General features: G+C 36.9%; 2 protein-coding genes across 2 annotated transcripts; both read left to right on the top strand.

The window, feature by feature from the left end:
- Positions 1 to 770: 770 nt before the first annotated feature.
- On the top strand, positions 771 to 13,233 carry LOC145772525 (E3 ubiquitin-protein ligase UBR4-like). Its single transcript, XM_082584394.1, has 12 exons — positions 771 to 871; positions 3,204 to 3,301; positions 7,441 to 7,587; positions 8,324 to 8,416; positions 8,576 to 8,719; positions 9,568 to 9,784; positions 10,300 to 10,463; positions 10,891 to 10,958; positions 11,223 to 11,398; positions 11,629 to 11,809; positions 12,364 to 12,598; positions 13,052 to 13,233. The coding sequence occupies exons 1-12, from the start codon at positions 771 to 773 to the stop codon at positions 13,231 to 13,233; spliced, it is 1,806 nt and encodes a 601-aa protein (XP_082440520.1).
- A 19-nt stretch (positions 13,234 to 13,252) lies between these two features.
- Positions 13,253 to 19,640, top strand: LOC145772524 (E3 ubiquitin-protein ligase UBR4-like). The gene is made up of 11 exons (XM_082584393.1): positions 13,253 to 13,284; positions 14,659 to 14,755; positions 15,420 to 15,591; positions 15,899 to 16,059; positions 16,145 to 16,237; positions 16,439 to 16,537; positions 16,753 to 16,872; positions 17,302 to 17,553; positions 17,657 to 17,746; positions 18,778 to 18,913; positions 19,570 to 19,640. Exons 1-11 carry the CDS (start codon positions 13,253 to 13,255, stop codon positions 19,638 to 19,640), a joined length of 1,323 nt encoding a protein of 440 aa, XP_082440519.1.
- The last annotated feature ends 109 nt before the right edge of the window (positions 19,641 to 19,749 follow it).

The following is a 19,749-nucleotide window of genomic DNA, read 5'->3' as shown; positions in this document are numbered from 1 at the left end:
CATAAATATGTTGTTGAAATCTTGGAAATTTAAATTAAGTTACTACTGATATCTGCATTTTCTTTAAATCTAAAAGCCATTTGTCACTTCCGCACAAACAAGTTTTATTCACATATTATCTTTGGCATTATTATTCCTAAATTCAAAGTTTCTATATACATTATTCAAAAGTTTTAACATTTGCATTCAAAATTCTGTATATAGTTCTCATAAATAAAACAATTTCTCACAAATAAAACAATTTCTGGAGACTCATAAGCTACTTCTGTATCATTGGAGAATAGTTACGCTAGCAGCGGTTCTGCTGTATTCAGGGTGTTTTAAATCATCCTCTCATAGAAACCTGAACCCCTGCAGATGGTTTGCATTACATGTGACCCCATTTTGTTTTCCGATATGGAGAAAAATAATTCAAGCATAAGCACACATAGTTATACTAAAACAGAAAGTATTTGGTGAGTTATGGCGACCCTAGATACAATTTAGGCGACCACATTTGGGGTCGCAGCCTACACTTGGGAGACCAAGGAGATAGGTATGGTACATTAGATATGTCGTTCAAAACTAATGAACGAAAACTGCCAAAGCAGTAAGATGTTGTCAAGGCATAATACCCTTTTTTTCAACTTCCCTTTTTTCTCAGAAAACGTTTTGGTAAAAGTATCAAAAACATTTCATAGCAAACATTTTACATGAAAACATCTCTTGGTTTGACTATATTGAATGTACCTCTTGGATTTGACTAGCGGTTTCATCTTCGTTGACAAGGAATGATTGACTGGAACTTAGCAGTGAAACCACTGCTGAGTGGTGGTTCAAGCAACTTTACATCTGAAGATGCAGTTTCTGTAATTGAAGCAATTATTGAAAGGTATGAAAATAACAACATAAACAATTAAACATATTTTAAGTTGTAAACTTATTTATCTAAATTATACAATACATTACTTATATTACGCTACTCAGGTTTCTTATAAAGGCAGTGGCTATATTTCCAGCAATTGTGTTGGCGGATTGGGAATTTGAGAAAGTTTGAAACTATTAAAGACAAAGTTGTAATTTGGAAATATTTGAAGTTTTTGACAGAGAACAAAACCTTACCTTTTTCTTAACTCTGGCAATACCTGCCGCGAAACAATGCTTTTTGATCCCACTCATTCCAATCAATGGATAAAAATAGCCACTGTATTTTTTAAATGTGTTTGTTTAGTTAGTAGTACGGCATGTAACCTTATAAAACATGTTACATACCTGTTACGTAAATTATGTCTTTTAAATTGTGAAATTTTGTTTTGAATGCATTGTACACAATATTGACGAAACTAGTCAATCACACCGGTTCAATCGGTTGTTACCTACAGTCTAGATTGCAGATGATTAATACATTCCAATTATTTTACTACTGGGTACAAAAACTGATTGGTGATTTTAACGTGCCAATGTGATCAAGTGGTGCCTACAAGAAAAAAGGTTGAGAACCACTGTTGTACAAGTATGCAAAACTGACAAGATTAAGTTTGCAAAGAGGTTTTCTCAGTCCAAGGACAAGTCTAAAGCAATCAATGATACACATAAACCACTTCATCAATTACGATTCTCAAATGCTAAACTTTATTAAACAATAATTGTCCAATTGTCAAACGAAATATATATATATATTAAATGATTTTCAATTAACAGTTTTAATCACCATGCACTTGCTGTTTCTAAAAACATAGTTTTTTCAATTTTAATTTTGTTTGCCACTGTTTTAAACCTGGCAAGTATCTTGCTAAACCATTGCAGGCCTCTAAGCTTCTTTATTTTTTTTGGCAATCAAGCATGGCCTACCAGAGCTTCTTCCTGGCAGTCAAATTCTCGTGCCAGCAGTAAAAATAAAAAAATTGTGTTTTTAAAAATCCGTTAATTAATATTATGTTTTTGTGCTCACTCAGGTAAGAACATTGCAAACAAGGACCTGCAACATATTTGCAGTTGTAGTTAAATGCACTGCTTTCCAAGTAGGTGTGTAGCTACTCAGCTAGTCTTCAAGATTTCATAGGTTGACACTCAGACTTGTTGCAAAACTTTTATCAGCAATATTTCTTGTCGGCGTGTGAGAGACTTTGTTTGTGAAAAAAGGTTGTGAATACAAGTGAAGAGACTTTCACATACACATGCCATTGGAAATCTGATTATCTGAACATGAGTGGAGAGTGTTGACTTGTGAAAGTCGGCAATCAAACATAGCCTACCGGTGCAATAGTTTCGGAGGCATTTCTGGCCTCGGCAGTAGAAATGCAATGTAAAAAATTTTTAATCGGAAGAAACTATTTTTACTGATCGTAAATGTAGCTGCTTTGTAGTTAAATGCCTAAAAGGTTTGCTTTGTTTGCCAATCTCTCGTGTTACACTTGGAATCTATCAAATTAGAAATATTTGTTTGAGCTCGGTTTTTGTGATATCAAGTTCAGGTGGGACAAAAAAAAGATGCTAACACTTCACTCTCCAAATTTTTCAAAAGTTAATGAAAAGCTTAGATTGTAAAGTTTGGGACACATTAAGGTTGCGCAATTTGAAACTTTGTCTAAAAATTGCAAAGTTTTAGATAGAAATACAACATTATTTTTTTTAAAACTCCAAGCTATCTCAAAAATAGCGTTCCATATTTTGTTAAACTTATGCATGACTTCCCCAATCTCCGAATTGCAATCCGATGACATACAATACTTAGGGTTCACTTTTAGAGAAAGCTTTTCTAAGGAAGGACAGCTTTAGTAAAGGGCACAATCAGACAAAACTTGAGAGAAACACCTCACGATGAAATTCAAAAGACTAATAAAAAAGACATTTGTGAGAAGTTTGCCGAAAATTCAGCAGTCACATCGATCAATTTTTAACTGAAAATTATCATTGGAAGTTACGTTCTGCACCGCATAGTTTGGCTGTTAGTTTAAAATGATATATATAGTAGTGTTTGTTTGTTTGACACATAACATTACACCTAAAACAAAAAAAGGTGTAAAACCTTTCAGAAAAAGTGTAAAATATTGGTTTCAATTTTGCCCCACCTAATATATAATGTCGTAAAAGAATTTGTATGCCAATGCAGCATGTGACGGTGTGGTCTCTGTTACATAATTTTTTGCATACCCTATTGTAGTTAATTCTGTTTGTTCAGTTTTATATGTTTTGATAGTAATCTGTAGTTTATATATTTTTAGCAAGCAGAAGATTTTTCATCATGATCCAATGCACGAATGTTTCTATTCTTCTTTTATTGCCTTAGCTGGAAATACATTGGCTCAACAAGCGAATTTAAGTAAGATGATACTACATAAAAAGTTGATTTGAGCCATATTTAAATATGGCATACGCATAGCGCAAACTTTTAAGTCAACTCAGGATGAAATCAGTTAATTGCATTTTGCTTAAATGTATCGGTTGTTTTATTGTATCAAATTCCGAAATCCTAAACCAACTCCTATCTGATATTATGTTAAACTCATTTAATCGCATACCAATTAAATGAATATACTAATTTAGATAATTGCATCAGGATTTTGTTTTTGCTTGTATATATATTTCATTCACTTTATCGTATCATTGTTTTTGGCCAGTTGTTCGAAAGCAGGAAATGAGTTATGTGACTAACGTTTACTGGTAAGCGATAGGAGAATATCCCCTTTTCTTTCCCATGATCGTCTGCCTCCTGCAAAGGCAAAGTGAAGGAAATGAGTTGTTGAGACTGACACATACCATCAAAAGAAAAACAAGCAACTGTAGTCCATTGCTGTAATCTCATGTTTAAGACCTCATGCTGCAATGATCTAATCTTCGCACAGATGGAGTTTGTTTAAAAAAAAACAGGCATGAAAATTATCACACTCACAGGCGGTCAGAATTTGCATTGTAACGTAACATGATCATTGATCATAAAAGACAAAAAAAGTCCAATTACTGCAAGTTGCTGTAAAATGCTTTGATTGTATAGTATGCTCTGGAAAAAATTATTGCTGAGCATGTCATCATCATCATCATCATCAACCAATTTAGATTATACAGGCCATGAATTAATCCTCATGTCGAGGGTGTGGCCTGTCTGTCTGTCGAGAACGAAGTCTTCCCCTCCACACTTCGCGATTTATTGGGTTGGCAGAGTCCATGTTCAGGGCTACAAGGTCACGTTTTACAAGTTCTTCCCAAGAAAGTTTTGGTCTACCTTGACCCCGCTATGCTGCGATGTTGACACATCTGACCTGTGAGATCCAGCTTGAGCTGCGCTCAACGTGACCAAGCCATCTCAGTCTGCCTAATTGGAGAACTTCACCGATGTCTTTTAATTTGAGCTTTGATAGTTGTGTAATAACTTACTAATCAATTTTAACCAATATTGTAAACAATTTTAGGATTGCATCACACAGTTGTATTGCTTATTGTAACTAAATTAGCACAAACGCATTAACACTATCACCCATTCTGACATTCATGACAACCCTTTGTTCTTGAGAAGATTGGTCAAATACAGTAATTGGATATTTGTATCAAAACATCTAGCAGATAGGGTAGGTCTATAGGGTCTGCTACTATTCGGCGAGTCCGATTCGGCGAGTCCGATTCGACTAGTCCGATTCGGCGAGTTCCCTATTCGGCGAGAGCCCTTTTCGGCGAGTGCCCTATTTGGCGAGTTTTTGAAATTTTTAAAAGGAAATTATCGGGTACCGTAGCCTAATTATAATTGCCGTTTTTACATCGTTTTAACGTCGCTAAACGTTGAAATCGTGCAGAAAGGAATAAAAAGAAAATGTTTGAACTATTAAATTAAAATTCGTCATGTCAATTCAGTTGTTTTTATTTCTGACCATCATATGAAAAACAATACACGTCAACATAGCAAAGGTAGAAGCGACAAAACGCGAACGTTAAAACGTGCTTGGATGTTTCTCAGTTTCAACGTATCCTAGTCAGCAAAAGCACCCTTTTCTACACGATTTCAACGTTTAGCGACGTTAAAACGATAGGCCACACACTTGGTTAGCCTTTTCATTCTGTTACTACAATGTAAAAATGAACTGTTAGGCTAACTGGGTTCTTGGAACAAATTTTTGCTGGTCGGGATAACTAGGCTACGGTAGCCTACCCGATAATTTCCTTTCAATCTAAGCTGTAGGAGTGTAGGTCACACATTTGTTGATCCAAACTAATCATTTTAACCATAGGCGCCTAAGCCGTGGGGACCAGGCCCCCACGCATATTTCCGCGTGGGAGCAACTTTTTATGCGGCATTGATACATAAAACAATAGATGAACTAGCGATCGGCAGCAGGAAAACATTTTTAAATGCAAACCGCAACAGCTTTGCAGTAAATAATCACTAGAACGAGTAGCGATGCTACAATCCCACCCCAGACAAAAAAATCTGTCATATTTACGTTGATTTAACGTCTGCAGACGCTTGCAGACAGTCTCGCTGTCGCTTTCGAAAGTCGAAACCTCTGCAGAGAATTGTTGCGGCAGTGAATCGGTTGCTGTGAAAATGAACTTGAAGTCTCGGCCCGAGGTTACCACTAACCAACGTAATAAGGGCTGGTACAAACCGCATTGCGCACAGTCGCACAAGCGGCATAATCAACACAACAACGGACTCGCGCAAACTGCATGGCGCACACACGTCCGTTGCCATGGAAACCCGATCAAAGGCGGGGAATGTGCGCATCTTTTGTTTCATCTGCAACACGAAAACGGGCGTATTACAGCGAATTGAAACTTGAAAGCTGGTCAGCCATAAGTTGCGATATTGTAGTGAAAAGGGAGCAATGTCAAGTCGAAAACTTAATCAAACGTCTCTCTGTAAATATTTTTCAAGGGCTGTTTACGGATGTCAGCAACTTTTAAATTTATTAAAGGTGACGTGCTGTTGAATTGATGTAAACATGAATGATTTTGCTTTCAACAGGTATATTTTCAAGCATATGATCAAGTTAGTATTTTCATTCCATTTACAGTATGCCTTTTAGTAAACCTTTTCGTCTCTTGTTCGTTGCTAAACTTTATGTTGTGCTTAGCTTAAAGAGTTGCAGTCCATCAACCGCTAGCCAACGCAGACGCATAGCATGTGTTTTGGTCGAGCTTTGTTTATAATAATTAACGGCAGGTCGAACGTAGCGATAACTCCGAGTGTGGCAACAAAAGCAATCCTAGTGTGACGACATAATTACGTCATCCATCTGCGTGACATTTCGCTGAATTTACGTTGCTGCTGATGAAACACGCTTTCGCCCCCACGGCCAAAAAAATAGTTAGGCGCCTATGATTTTAACTATTCAAAAGTACTAACTTATAGACATAAACATTATTTTTTTGTAACATTTTCTTTGTTTTATTTTTCCTTCATATCTTAAGTTTTTCTGAAGGTGATGCAACCTTGCCAAATTTCTTTCAACTCAATAATTTACTTCAGTCACAAGCACGTTTTAACGTTCGCGTTTTGTCGCTTCTACCTTTTTCTACACCTTTGCTATGTTGACGTGAATTGTTTTTGATATCATGATCAGAAATAAAAACAACTGAACTGACATGACGAATTGAAGCACGTTTTAACGTCCGCGTTTTGTCGCTTCTACCTCTGCTATGTTGACGGGTATTGTTTTTGATACGATGATCAAAAATAAAAATAACTGAACTGACATGACGAATTCAAGCACGTTTTAACGTTCGCGTTTTGTCGCTTCTACCTTTGCTATGTTGACGTGTATTGTTTTTGATATGATGGTCAAAAATAAAAATAACTGAACTGACATGACGAATTTTAATTTAATAGTTCAAACATTTTCTTTTTATTCCTTTCTGCACGATTTCAACATTTAGCGACGTTAAAACGATGTGAAAACGGCAATTGTAATTAGGCTACGGTACCCGATAATTTCCTTTTAAAAATTTCAAAAACTCGCCGAGGGCACTCGCCGAAAAAGGCTCTCGCCGAATAGGGAACTCGCCGAATCGGACTAGTCGAATCGGACTCGCCGAAACGGGCCATTCCGAGGTCTATATGGTTAACTGATTTTGTCTGTATAATTTGAAAATGCCCATTTTTAATTGCATTCTTTGAGCAACATACTTTTTCTCTTTTTCTAATTTTTTATTTTGTCAACAATCAACATGCAAGTTTGCTATAATCTCGAAGTTGCGCCAGGATTGAAACTTTGCTTCTGAAAAAAAAAATTTATTGCAGTGAATATTTTTAAATAATCGATTATGGACTTTCATGAGTTTAAAACCATGCGCGTTTATAGCATGCCCTGTTAAGGAGGCTCAGTTGCTCTGCTGATATTAAAACTGTTTATGTCATTGTTTAGCATTAGCTTAAAGGACATTGCCCTGTTGACAAGGTGGGTTTTCTGCGGTAACCCCTGTTTTATTCTTGTAATTTTTGTCAGAGTTTTCATTGTAAATATTTTTCAGTTCCACGGGATCACTTAAAAGCCGCGGTTGAAGCATGCAGAATAGTTCTAGAGTTCTGTGTGAAACGGATTGTCAGCTTTGATTTACAAACATGCCAATGTGCCGTTACACTCAACAATTTCAGCCAAATTATCCAATGCTTATGTGGTAAGTTTGTTGTAAGTTTCAAAATGCAAACTTGCTTTAATGTACAAGGAATATAATTAGGATTTCTCACGACATCTGCTGATCTGTTTATCTACATTAATAACGTCCTTACAGCTACATTTATCGATAAAAGCAAGTAACAAAATTGGACATTAAAAGTGTCTCCAAAACTTGAATAATTTTCAAAGGTAGTTTATTGTATTACTATCATGTATTATTATAATTCAGCACAATTTTGTATAGAAAAGTTATTAGACCAGGTGTGTCCAATTAGTTATCAACCTAGTCCACATTTCTATAGTTTTATCATTGTAGTTATAATATAAAGTATAATACTTTGCTGGTTGCAAATTTGCTGATGGAAGTACTCGCTGCACTTTGTCAATCAAAACTTTGTTGCATGCTTACAAGTTTCGGAGCGGCATGTAGAGCTGTGCACTAGGACTTGCATAAACTTACCATAACGATTATAATGTTATTATCTAGTTGAAACCATTCATATTGTATTTCAATTAATGTTGAGATTTTTTTTCTCTAACATGGGGCACAATTAATTTCCAATTAAGTTTTGGCTTGTAGGCTCATATTGTGTTGCATGCTTCTTTTAAACCTTTAAACAAAAGAGGTGTTTTTTTTTAGATGTTGTGTTGAAGAGTTTTATAAGTTTATTGCCATCACTTGATATTGTGAAATTATGTACGGTAGTTTGAGTGTATTATGTACATACTTATTTCAGGCAAACAAGATCTTCAGCGTTCTGATATCATCACTTTTACGGCGATGATAAAGTCTGCTAATGTTCCAATGCTTGTTACCAATCACTTAGCAGGTTAGAAGAAAAGGTTGTATTTTATATCATTTTAATAATGAATTATTATTTTTTATGAAGCAATTGAAGTATCCTTTACTAATTTATTCAAAAGGTGCTTTATATTGACTATTTGGTTTCATTGTTCGTTTGGTGTGTGACATGTTGGAGTGCTTTTAGATGACTCCACCAAAGGCAGCAGTGGTTCAAATCAAGAAAGACAAAACAAAGAAAAGCAGAAATCTACTCTAAAATCTGATGATTTATTTGCTTTTCTTTCGAGTGAAGTTTCCGAGAAAACAACCTTAATACAAGCCTTTGAAGGTAAAGCTGACTGACAACTGATATATCAAAATGCGTGTCATGAGGTCTTGACATGGGCACTTTGATGTGACAGTACCAACCGCCTGCGGTTTGACGCGATCTGCATCTCGCCACAGGACTATTTGACGAAAATAGATTTTGCATTGTGCATAAATCTCTATTCCAAATATTGTTATTTATCGTCAAAATTGAAATAGCCTGACGAGTGATAGCCACATTTCAGAAGAATTTTATTAGCTTAAAAACTAATCCCCAACACTTAGAAAGCTACTTCTCAGCTTCTCAAATAGTACACGTTGCAAATCATGTGCGGAAAATAGTCTTGTGTCATTAGTCGTATAGAAAGTGTCCATGCTTGTAGGCGTAGACACGTAGGCCTAGTCTACACACCGTGGCTGGTAGGCACACATACAGTACTGTAGTGCCGTGCTCTGTAGGTGCTGAGCAATTACTATCCATTTAATTTTATTTTCCTCTTAATTGCAACTTATTCTCAGTACATTTTTGCATCACGACTTTTGTGTATTTTTATTGACAGTCTATACTACCAATAAAAACAGAAAGTCCATGACAATAGTTTTGGGCATTGCGTTGCTATTGGGACTAAAACACCGAAATACAGCAGAATCATAATAATAAAAAAACGATTTGCTCGGAACAACATCCAATTTGCCCGGTACCACAGTGTGGGCGCCTATGTGTCTGCGCCTACTTTTGCTCCTTATCCAAATGATCTTACTACATCAAGAGCACGTACTTGTAGGCGATATTTTTCTGATTGTTGGTGTGGTAACAAGTGATTTGTACAATTTTTCTTTATTTTTGACTTAACGTTGTTTTTTTTTCAGGAAAGGAAAATGTTGAAGAATATATTTTTTCAACAAACATCATCACCTTACAAGATCTTGCAGTGCAGCACAGTTTATTTAAATCTTTCTTAGCTTTGCCATATTTGTTGAGATATGTGAACAGGCATCAGAGCACAGTGGCAAGTTATCTTACCAATGATCCTAAACCACTCGTCTTGCCTCTGTCTGCTAATGAAGCCTTAGCTGTGAAAAATGGGTAAGTTGGTGTTTAAAAGGAAGTTTGTGAACTGTTTCGTTTATTTGAGGGACTCTCACCAAAAAGACATATAGCCCGATGAACTTAATCTAAAGATATCATGCTTTCCAATTGCACAACGATTGCAATGCTTTAATTCATTGTTTGACATCATTTTCCATGGCACTATGGTGGTGCAGCAAGCTCTGGTGACCATGTGCTATTTAGCTCCATCTTAATACCAACACCACAATCTGTGTCATTGAAGTATTTAATTTGCTACTGTATTATACTGAAAAAAATGAAAGCACATGAGTCTTGTAAAATCGATTTTAAGAGGCTGTTACTTGAAAGTGCAATTTAGAAAAGTACATGAAGATTGCAAATTTCTACTTTTAACCTTACCGCATTTCCTAAATATTGTTTATTTAAAAGTACAGTAGTGTTTTTTCTGTGAGACCTAAACAAATCTAAGCAGTAAGCACCCCAGTTGAAAATATTACTACTAATTTTTGATTCATTCTCATATTCTTCAGACTTGGACCTTTGCAACGAAATATAAAACTGGTCCTGGACGCTATGAAACTGCCCATCGTGGATCCATTCAACAGCGACCAACTTAAATCTCACTCGGACGTGGTACTCAGCTGCCTGTGCACAAGCGTTAGTGTTGCCGTGGCCATAACCGTTTTAGAAAATGGTGAGAACTACCACTTAGTTTTTTTTCTTACCATTTTGGCGATGCAAAACAGATTTTGTTGTTTTTTATGTAGTTTTTCGTTTTATTTTTTGTTGCCAAATTACAAATTACATCATCTAGCCTCAACCATTGTATTTTGTGAGCTTTCAAAAAGTGGTAGCCCTTTATACTCCAAATTTTAAAATTTTATGTTTGATTTAGATCTTACCATTAGCAGGAGTCAATGTGTTTATTTAGTTGCTCAACAGCATTGATTTTCAAATTGTTCGTTTTGTGTTTATTTGCCAAAATAAACATCAAATTGAAAACCTTTGTCATTGTGTTTTTTTGCCTCTGCACAGTGACTGCGCACGTTGTTATCAATGTAAAAAAAGTTCTGCTTTTAGCTGAGGCTCTGTGTGATTTTAAGTGATATTTTTTCCCACAGGAGATAAACCTTTGGAACGTTCGTCCGACATATGGGACACCACTGCTGAGTCCATTGTAAAAGATGGGGTAAGAACAATAATGCAACCAATCTAACTTATACAGTATTTCGATGTTGCTTCTTAGACTTTGTGATAATGCAAAAGTTTTTGAGATGTACCTCTATTACCCGTAATAGTGGCCATAAATATTTACGGAGATTCTGGTTGGATTGCCGGTAAAATATTATAAATTTGTGGTTTCAAAGGAGGAAAACAGAAAACTTTTGTTGTTTTTAGTGGCAAAGGTTGCCTACGCTTGGTCATAAAATATGCAAAATTGTGCTTTGTGAAGGTGAGCATCTATAAAGCAATGAAAGACTACCTAAAGAAATCCAACCAGTTTGGAGGCCAGGTTTATCATAACTTCCAACTCATTGGAACTTTCTACCTGATTCAAGGAATCGAAGCTGTGCAGAGTTTTCTGAAGCAAAATCCTGTCACAACAAAAAGTAAAGGAAAGAAAAAAAGGTCAGGACAAAGTTGTCAGACATATTACACAGCACTTGAGAATATGCAAAATAACCGAAGAAATAATAAGATTTTATTTTAAGCAACAAAGTGTTTAAACAGAATTTTGTCACGAGTACCATCGATGTCTAAACATTTGTGGAACGTTTTGCAGAGATATGCTTCACTAGCCTTTATATCCAGAAATCTGATACATTCCGCTGTTCATCTATTCCTTGTATATTTTGCAGTGAAATCTTAATGATTCCGCTCCTGTCGCTATTCGCCGAGCAAGTGAACGATCTATTCCACGAATGCGATTCAAGCCACCGCATGCTGCTACAAGGAAGCAGTGACGCTCAATCACCAGCGTCAATTGAACTACTCAAGGATAATACCCCCACACAACGGTTTACATTCTTGATCAAGCAGGTAACCTTTGAGCTTGTGTGGTAATTCTCATTTCATTATGTTCAACTTCAGCCTATAATCGAAGACTGCAGTTTGAAAGTGTGTTTTTTACTAACATTCTGCTATCTGCAACTGCATGCTTTCCCAAAGCGCATCTTCGGAGTAAAGGTGAAACACTTCTTGTTTTTCAGTATTGGATCTTTATAACAGTTTTCTCTTTAAAAAAAAAAAGATTGTAAGAAATCATCTTGAATGTTCTGATTGTGTGTGAAATGTGGGCATCGTAGCAGTGAAAAATTTTCTGATTGAGAAGACGTGGGAGCCAATCTTGAGTTGTCACCACACAACAGTGCTGTGACCGTCAAACTGACAGCTCTTGATCTTTGATAGAATGCTTTCACTACTCGGTCACACAACTGTCTGTATTAAAAAAGTTGTTAATTCTTACCTTGACAATGCTGATGATTAAAGGCAAGATAGGACTGCAAATGTTCCTTCGGCACACAAATAATTCGTTAAACACAATGCCAACTACACTTTCGTTTTTTCTTTTAATAATCGTTTTCTCTTTTCAGTGCAATCTTGTCAAGCTTGTATTCAACTGCGCCTACCATTGTTTCGATGAAGTATACAACAAGAAGCCGATCAAGAAACACGCACATGCCGCCAAACGCTCGGGATCAAATGTATCGGGGAAAAAGTCAGCTGTGGATTCCGGGACATCTGAAGATGAACAGGCGTTTGGACAATGCGATGATGATGATGGATCTGAGGAATTTTCAAGCTCCGAAGAAGAGTCAGACGCATCTGGTGAATTTTTGTTCAATCAACACATGATGTGTTGTAAACAACAATAAGTGAACTGTTGTTTTCTATATACAGTATACAGGTTGCAAGTTTTGTGACAATATTTTGATGACAGTGTCACATGCTATTGTAGTAAGATGAGATTGAGAAGAACAATTCATATGAATGCAGTCGAAACTTTTATTATTGTAAGAATACTTTTGTTTTTTTTATATCATTATGTTGCCCTAGTGTTGAATAGCCAAGCGTTGGTGTCCCACTTGGTAACTTGTCAGATACAAACTACATAATTATTACCGTACCCCAAAACTAGGACACCTTTTTTGGAAGTATTATAAAAAGTTATTTTGACATTAACTTTTTAATGTTTTATCGACCCAACACCAATATCTTGCCCTGCGTTTCCTGCCCTTGTTGTATTCGATGTGTTTTAGCATGTCCATTGTTACTTTCCAGATGGCGCCGAGAGTGATGGTTTGATTCTCGGAGCATGGATGATCGAACTCATGTCTTCCTACTATGGGAATAAACCAAAAGCAGAAGATAACAAATCGATTGTTCCTGCATCGGATTTGCCCACGCTTGAACCCAATGCCCGCAGCCCAAGGTTCCACCTCGTTTGTAGCTGTACTCAGTAATGTGGCTTATACACCAGAAATGGTTCATTTGCCAGTTTTGTGCATTGAAGAGTACGTTAAATTCGGTTGTTTAGATCAGCGGTCGCCAACCTTTTTTCTCCCGCTGACCGGTTATAAAATGGAAATAGCTTCGCGGACCGGCGATGAAAAAACGAAGTTTAATACCTAAGCTATAATAGCGCTTTAATTTTTTTATACCGATTTGAATGCACTTTAAGCAGATTCGTAAAATAAAATAGACAATTTAATAATTGAGGTTGGAAAAGGAAACTATTTTAGCAGGGGGTCTGGGAGGATTTCTGCCCAGAATATTCTGACTGATTTAACGTTGGTTTGATCACTTCCTGTGCACTTTTAGGCCTAGCATTGATTTTTTTATCAAGACACACGCTTTGTGTTTGACCAATATCATCAAATTAAAATTGGATTTTTTTAAGTTACTTTTAATGTTTTTTTTCACAACTATTAAAAGTATTTCAGTACTTTATTAGTTGAAGGTTTGTATAGCATTGTTCGGGCTAATAAAGTTTCTAAAATCTATCTTAGGTTTCCACTTTTCGTATAGGCCTATACCTTATGGAAGGCAGATTTCAACTCATACCTGAAATAGGTCAATTGAATTGTTAGGTAGTTAGTGTACAAGGTGTTTACTTTTGAATATTTCATTAGTAGTTTGTTTTTTGAGGGATCCTTAGAACTTTACTCGTTCTATTTTTTAAGTTCATTGTTGAAACCATCAGTATTGGCTACCCAGTATCCAATGCCACCAGTCAGGTTAATGACATGGGATTGGGCATACGAGAAAATGTAGAAAATTACGTTTTTTTATTCGACTTTGAGGAAGATACGTGACCAAGTGCCCTCTTCTTAGATCCGTTACTGCTTCAATAGATATACAACAGGCAGTTATGTAATATTCATTTGTAGCCTACGTATTTAGTGCATGGCTGCAATAAATTGTTTCCATCGTAATCAAGAACATACTTTCAAACAACTTGCACTCGTGACCGCCATTTTTGGCACTGCGTTCTCGCGATCCGTTAGTTTCCTTTTCGCGACCCGGTGGTTGGGGACCCCTGGTTTAGATTCCAAGTAATTGCATAACCCGTTTTTATCGCAAAAGGGTTGCAAACAACAAGCCATTGCAGGTCATTTGCTTTAATCACATATTTGCATGACCTTGTTTAACCTAAAAACTAAACAAATTTTATTATAACTTACAATTAACCGTGTTCATCTGTAACATAATAAGCTTTATCAAATGCCTGGTGAACAGTTTCACTCTGTTTTTATAATAAGCTTTCATTCGTGCATGGATGTGGGAAAACCTTTTTTTTTTAAATCTCTTATTTGGACTGAAGTTCAATGTCTTCAGTAATATGTAATTGATGACGCGTATTTGAGGGTGTGGATTGTGTTTGGCAGGTCACTTACCAGCAGCATAAGAACGAAACCGCAAAACGATTCCAACAACGTCGATACAAGCAAAGATTTATTTCCAATCGTTTCCACCGACTTTGGGGTAATTGATATTAAGTTTGAACATGATTGTGTGTAGATTCAATGATACCATCTCAGCAGGGATGGATCCTTCCTCTAATTTTTGGGGGGCTGGCTGTTGAAATCTATTTTCATTCAAGGAGGTTCATCAGTGTGGCACTGTCAAAATGTGTCTCTGCTGTATTTGGCATACTGATAAGCATTCATGTTGTTAATACAGATGTTTTTGTTTAATATTAATAAAGATCTGAAAGCGGAGAAATTGTGCATGAAAAGTCAAGTCTTAAAAACAAGCATGAATAAAAAACACTTATGGTATAACAAAATTCAAGAACGTAATGAAATTTTGGGAAATATTCTAAAGTTTAAAAACATGAGCAGTACAAAACACATGATTATTTCCATTGGTACACATTCCATAATCTACATAGCATCAATTCCTTACATGCTGATATCAAATGCTATGATCTATCAAAATATAAAGTAATACTATTAGTTTATTAAAATAATGGCAGTTTGAAATTTTTTTTGGGGGGATGCGCACCCCCCACCCCACCCCCCCCCCCCCCCTTGGATCCATTCTTGCATCTCAGAACTAAATGCAAAAATTATCAAGTACCACAATAACGTATATAAACGTATATACCTAAATCCATTTTTTATAGATCATCAATTTTTGTTTCAAGGTTATTCAGCAATGCATCGCGTTTCTGAAGTTGCTCAGTAATGGCTTCGTACAGTCACGCAACAGCCACCTCACAAAGTACTTCAGCTTGCACCTGTCCGACGACATATTAGATGACATGTCAGCGATGATTTGCGTGCTTGATGATGACGGAATAGCCGTCGAGGCCGAAGGTTTGGACAAATTCTATTTATTTTCGATTTTTAAACATTGCTCAGTGTAGTTATTCCGTAGATTATGAACAAAAGGGTTAGAACGTAAAGTTACCAGTTTATTGGTGGACCGGCTAATTCTAAGTCTGATTATACCAGAGCAAGGAAAAACAGGACCTATTGTGTTCTTGCGTAAAGCAGAGGGCACAAATTGGAGTAATAATGTGGTCACACTCTGAAGAAAGTGCAAAGTTTAACAAAAATACAGTTGAAAATAACCCTCAGCGATGTAAACTCTAAACTTATCCTTTTTAAACTTTTTGGTTAGGTATTGCTTTGATGGTCTTCATTCAAAACATGATGAGTTTTGATGAATTTGATGAGGCTCGTCGCTTGCACATCAGCACAACAATACTGGCTAAATCTTTAGCTTTAAAAGGAGGTAACAAACTACAGTTGGGACCAATGGCAATGTCTATCCAAGCTCAGGTACAGCTGTTAAAAATAATTGTTGCATTATTTTCATTCACTTGCGTTGGATTCATCAACCTTTCCCCTGAACTTCTATTTTCAGACCATGTTGCGTCAGCAGCAAGCCGCGAAGGCTCTAGAAGCGGACGACGGCGAAGTTATGGATTTTGTGATGTCATTAGTTACCAACCACACGGTAAGATGATTTTTCCACGCGCAATTTCATGCAACATTGCTTTCATAGTTTCTCTTTTTTAGTTACACTGGACAACACATTTCGTGTTTCCTACTTCTATGTGTCATTTTTAATTTATTACGTCTCGAAACGTAGAAAAACTCACGTAGATTTGTTTTTTGTGAGTACCAGAGCGATGTTTTAACTCTTGATCACAAGTAGGGCCCTGCCAGCGTTGACGTGGAAGTTGAGGTATTCCAACTGGTGGCATTCGTATTCCACACATTGACTGACGATGGAAAGAAACGCGTATTCAAAAAGGTATAAAACGTTTTGGTTGCAATGTTATTAAGTTATCAATAAGTTGTCCGGAACTAACCAGTTTAGACTTGTTTTGTGATAGCCTCTTGCACACGTTTGTATTTTGCTTGGCGAATATAATGCTAACCAAGCCATACAGCAGTTGGTCAAATGGTAATCCTTCTTGTAAGATCACTTTGTGAGGTCGTAAATAATGTTGATCTTTCTATCAACAGGTTGTCGATGCCATGCAGCAAGTACAAAGCAACAGCCCGTTGTGTATCAGCAGGCTTGTACTTTTGCTGGACTATCTTGTGCACAATTATGCCACCCCGTCCGATGAACTTCTTCAACAGGTGTGCATTAGTATAAGTGTGTTTGACGAGATTTAGTTCCATTTCAAAGGTCTACTTTGATGTCACCTTTGATCAACGTTCTTCAATCCAAGTGAAGTTTAAAGGCTGAATCATGAAATTCACTACTTCACAACTTACTAGTCTTGATTAATGAAGTGAAACCATAAAATCTTTGACAGATTAGAGAAAGGCAAGTGAGTGAAATTAACCCCAACAACCGGGAAGCATGAAGCTGAAAGGCTGCAAAAACTAGCGTGCCCCTGCTAGCAAGACAAATGCCATTTTTCACCTACTGAGGATGTAACAAATGAACCTTTTTGTTTTATTAAAGTTTGATTTCAAACAGTCGGAATGTTCCATATATTTCTAGTTTTTCATTTTCCAACTGTAGTCGAGTTTTAATAGAAAATGCTTGATTTTTTATTGCAGGTTCGTTGGAACTTCTTCACAGTTCTTGGAATGCTTTCCTCCTCACCCACGGAGTCAAAACTCACCACTCGGCAAAGATACGACTCGCTAAAGAAGTTTTCAACTTTCAAAGGAGTGAGGGAAGTGGAGGAAAAGGCTCCGGAGCCTGAGAAAACTAAGAAAGAATCAAGTGCTGTTTTCACTCTTCCTATGTTCATGAAAAAGTCATTTGGTGAAAAAGAAAAGGGAGATACGCCAGTGGTGACGGACAAAGTGAATTATTTTTGTTTGTGATGTTAAATTTTCATTTGAAACTGTTTGTTATTATTGTATGAAACTTCACTGTTGGTTACATACGATTCCGCTTGTTCTTCAGAAACGATCTTCAACCGCCCAAGTCTATTTTGAATTGCGTTCGGACGCTTCTAGCCCATTTGAAAACGACAAAGATGACATCGATTCTCAGGTACCTCCGAAGCACATGCACACCAGGACTACGTATCGTTCTTAATAGTTATCAGCAAAAAGGCTGAATGCTTGCAATGGAACCATTTGCAAAATATATCTGTGGTACTTTTAGACGCAATTGTCTTAAACAGGTTTCTGCTGGTTATTCTGACCACACTCGACTGCCGATATACAAAGTCGCAGCGTCAGGTCTAGATGTTAGATTTATACTTTTGGAATGGCCCGTTTCGGCGAATCCGTTCAGAGAAAACCGAATCGGATAATTTTCGAAAATTTGTAGGGATCACAACTATTTAGGTAGGCGGTTTTTGTGTTTACCTTTCCATACCCAATACCCGTGCAAAAGGCTAGGCAATTAACAACGTATAACACTAGTCAACGAAAAGTTTTTACAAGACAAACAAACGACAGGGACGCTTATACTTTGCCTTGTTGGTGAAAAAATATTGCGAATGCGAGTGCAGAGAAAAAAAATTCGAATACCAACGGAATAGAGAAATGTTGGCTTGTGGAAGCGGCCTAACATCGCCTACCAGCACAGTAGTTTCGAAAGCCATTTAACGTTTCATAGCTGGTTATTTTTTTGTTTGCTGAGACTTTTTCGCTGACACTTTACTTGCTTTCTGTTTGACCACTTGTTTTTTTTGTTGGCTGAAAGTTTATTTAATTAACCTTTATTATTATCAATCATGAAACGCCGTTTGATAACCCTTTTTTTCTTTAGTTGACACTTTACTTGGTTAACCTCCATTATAAGATAATTCCTATTAATAAACAGATGCCGCTGTGGAAGTTTAGAATTCTCTGCGAAGGGCTTTCTCCGAATCGGATTCTCCGAATAGTAGCAGATCGTTATACTTTTGCTGTTGCAGACACAATGCTATTTCGTCTACGAGTAATACCGCTTTGTACCGAGTGCATGTGTAATGTGTATAGCTGTACGCGCTGTATATTGCATAACATGCATGTCTTGCATGTACGTGATGCTAAAAACTTGTTTTTCTCACAAGCAGTTGTTTCGTGTTGCAGGCCTTGACTCTTCTTCGTGAGAGTGCTGAAGGTTACCACTCGCTCTACACGTCGCTGGTCAAGTGCTTGGAAGCCGGCACGGCATCACAAAGGATCCTTGATAGAACTGGAATAAAAAAAACGGCAAACAAACATGGTAAGAAAGTAGACCGTGGTCAATTTCCGAGTGTTGCAGTTGTTGGCTTAATATTTTCTGTTGCAAAAGTGTACAAAACAGCTACAAAATTTAAAGTACCACACTGCTATGATGTTTCTTTGGGATTGCTTACTTTAGTAAAGACTGAAAATTCCTCGTTTTCTTCTCACATATCAGGTGGTGGCAGTCACAGCACTCCATCCAGCCGCTGCAGCCATTGGACTATGTTGTTATCTAGCTTTGTTATGTTTGCATTTTTATCTCGAGTTGGTAGATGTGGCTAATGTAGTAATGAATGATGTGTTATGCTGTCTGGGGGTGAGTTTGGACCACTTGCTCAAGATGGCACTACGGCAAGCGCCCATTGAATCATATTGTTGTTACGGTGATAGATTTTAAAACCTCGTCTTTACTGTCACTTTTGTTTCATGCTTAGATAACTTGTCTCGGGAAGCAGGTTTGAATCGGATCACTAAGTATTGTATCCAATTGACTTGGAGACTAATAAAAGCTCTGCCCCCATCAACGCAATTCAAGAACATGTGAGTTTTTCTCAAGAGTTTCTTCATCAAACTCGGTGTATGCGTATGATTACTGTTTGTTTGAGTATTATTTTCTTATGATTTCTTGAACTAGCTTGATGTATTCTCGTGCAGGGCTGAAGCTTGCAGTTTTGTCTCTGCTGCTGAGGCACTTGTGGCTTATCACAGCATTGTCTTGGAACTGAAATCATCTGATGAAGTTGTCACTCCAACCGCTGAGAACAAATCTGTAGTTGAAACAGAAGACACTTCTCAAACAGCTGCCCGAGACGAAAAAATCAGACAAATTGTGAA

The sequence above is a fragment of the Aplidium turbinatum genome, chromosome 6 (genome assembly GCF_918807975.1).
Source record: "Aplidium turbinatum chromosome 6, kaAplTurb1.1, whole genome shotgun sequence".
Lineage (NCBI taxonomy): Eukaryota > Metazoa > Chordata > Ascidiacea > Aplousobranchia > Polyclinidae > Aplidium > Aplidium turbinatum.
This window is presented reverse-complemented; position numbering and strand designations above follow the sequence as displayed.